The 2,137-nt window shown below is 36.5% G+C and overlaps 1 protein-coding gene across 2 annotated transcripts in view; it reads right to left on the bottom strand.

Moving 5' to 3' along the window:
• The window catches only part of lars (leucyl-tRNA synthetase), a 30,541-nt gene that overhangs the window by 22,926 nt on the left and 5,478 nt on the right, over positions 1-2,137 (bottom strand). For both annotated transcript variants that reach the window (XM_015389873.1, XM_015389872.1), the window contains exons 8-11: positions 1,974-2,037; positions 1,632-1,720; positions 1,230-1,455; positions 606-693 (exon numbers count right to left, since the gene is read on the bottom strand). In XM_015389873.1, the coding sequence (XP_015245359.1) occupies positions 606-693; positions 1,230-1,455; positions 1,632-1,720; positions 1,974-2,037 (467 nt within the window). The remainder of the gene's footprint in view (positions 1-605; positions 694-1,229; positions 1,456-1,631; positions 1,721-1,973; positions 2,038-2,137) is intronic.

Here is a 2,137-nt window from a genome sequence, read left to right on the forward strand (position 1 = left end):
GTGCAATATGAAGTTACACATACAGAATTTATATCCAGTGTTCAGTTCCACTCAGATAGAATTTCAAATGTTTTACTTTTGCAGATGGAGGAAGAATACAACTTAATACTCTACCTTTCAGTTAGTGGGTTTTATTGAATGAAACCGATCCCGATTAAAATAAAATAAAAAGGAGTTATACTAAAATATTTATGTCTAGTAGATTGAGATTAAAGTTCTTTTCATTCTATTCAGACTGCATAGGAGATGAGGCAGGTATCTGTAATGAGGTCAAGAGAAATAAAAAAAAAATCTGCTCTCCCTGTGGAAGGTGCGCCATGAAAACTATAAACCAAAAATAAAATATTTGAACGATTCTGGGAGGGCTGAAAAGTTAGAACTGGTTTAATGATTCTCAATGCTCAACCCTTGTAGTCATGTCACTCATTAAAATCTTTGAGACCTTGTTCTGCAATACTTTTAAGTCTTTCTTGTGTAACCCTCATGTTGTTATACAGTGGCTATCAAATACTGTGAAAAATGCAAAAATCTCAAGAATCTTGTCTAGATCAGAAAAAAAAATGGATAAATACATAATTGATCCTTTTTCTTAATAGGTTTCATACCTTTGTCCTCCTTGATGGTGAGCATGGGCAAAGCATAGATTATCTTGTAGGACGTCAGAGGAGCACTTAGGGCACAACCCAGGATATCCTAGACAGAGAACATACGTCAAAATATGCAGTTTGAATATTTAACCTGTGCATCTTTTAAGGAAAATGTGAGCAGACTATTTCATGTTCGTAGAAAAAAATGGACCCAAATAACGGACACATTATTGACCACATTTTTTTTTTAACTGTCACAGCTTAATATCAGAGAATGGAAGATTCCCATTTTTTCACTGATAGGAAATGTCACTCTGACAATGTGCTGAATTCTCTGTGAATGTCGCCTAGAATGAGAGGATATCCAGAAAATCAGTCAGTCTGAGCTTATCACAGGTTTTCATTTATAACTCAAAGCTTTATTTTCGGTGCCCTTCTAAAAGTTTTCTTTTGCCCAAAGTGCTGCAGTTATTTTGATTCATACAAATATCCAGATAACAAGAGTCTGGACAATAAAATTAAGTCAATCAATTCTCAAACCTAACCGCTAATCTAACTGGCAATCTGTCAAGGCTGTTTCCTACCTCACTATATAGCATCTCTTGTATTTACATCTGCATAAAACATGAACAGGCTCTCTACCTGTCCAAGTATTTCCATGATCACAGGCACCACTCCATTCTCCTTGGTAAAGCCCTGGAAGGACATGTTTCTGGCAGACCTCCTGGTGGAGATGAAGATGTCTCCGCTGGCTGTTTCAAAGGCGACATACTTCATATCAGGCCTCACCCAGCAGTTGGTCTGACCAAACATGGTTTCCGGTCTCAGAGTTGCAGCAACCAGGAAGATATTTTTGCCTTTCATGCCACTGTTGGGAAGACAACAAGTCTCAAAGCCTGACTACCTTATTTGTAAACAGTATGTATAATTTGCCATATTAAATAACATTTTACATATAGAACAAAATGAATAAAGAAATAAAAAGAGAGCTAAAGAACACAGTTTAAGCCACTAAAAAACAAAAAGTCACAGAATATTTTTTACCTGCTGTAAAACACTTTGGATTTAAATTTTGCAGTGTAAGGTTCAACTATCTTCATCTTGATGAGTGTGTACTCCTGAGGTCCCACTCCCTGCAAATGACAGTAATTAAATAAAAATCAACTTTTTCATAATGTGAATTAGGTCAAAATGGAAAATCTTTTTTGAGGAGAACCAAATAAAATGGGTTCAAAGGCTCTCCTTATGCTTACAAGGACATCTAGGGTCAACTAGTGTTAGTAAAGAAGAATATTTCAAATAAATAATAAATGTGTCAAGGTTGTTAATGTACTCTGCATTTGTTCTAAACTTGCACTTGCTATTTAGTAAGGTAAGCATGCATACCTCCCCAGTTTGCCTGTCATGGTCCATGCATGGCTGTCCATCCTTAGGAGAGTAGATGGTATACCTGCAGAGATGAAAACAATATTCTCACCACATATTCAAACACACATGTAGTCTTTTCGCTTCACTCTGTGTACTCCGACGTCGAGGTGCTAAGGTCTCTG

The sequence above is a fragment of the Cyprinodon variegatus genome, unplaced genomic scaffold (assembly GCF_000732505.1).
Source record: "Cyprinodon variegatus isolate N-32 unplaced genomic scaffold, C_variegatus-1.0 Scaffold478, whole genome shotgun sequence".
Classification (NCBI taxonomy): Eukaryota; Metazoa; Chordata; class Actinopteri; order Cyprinodontiformes; family Cyprinodontidae; genus Cyprinodon; species Cyprinodon variegatus.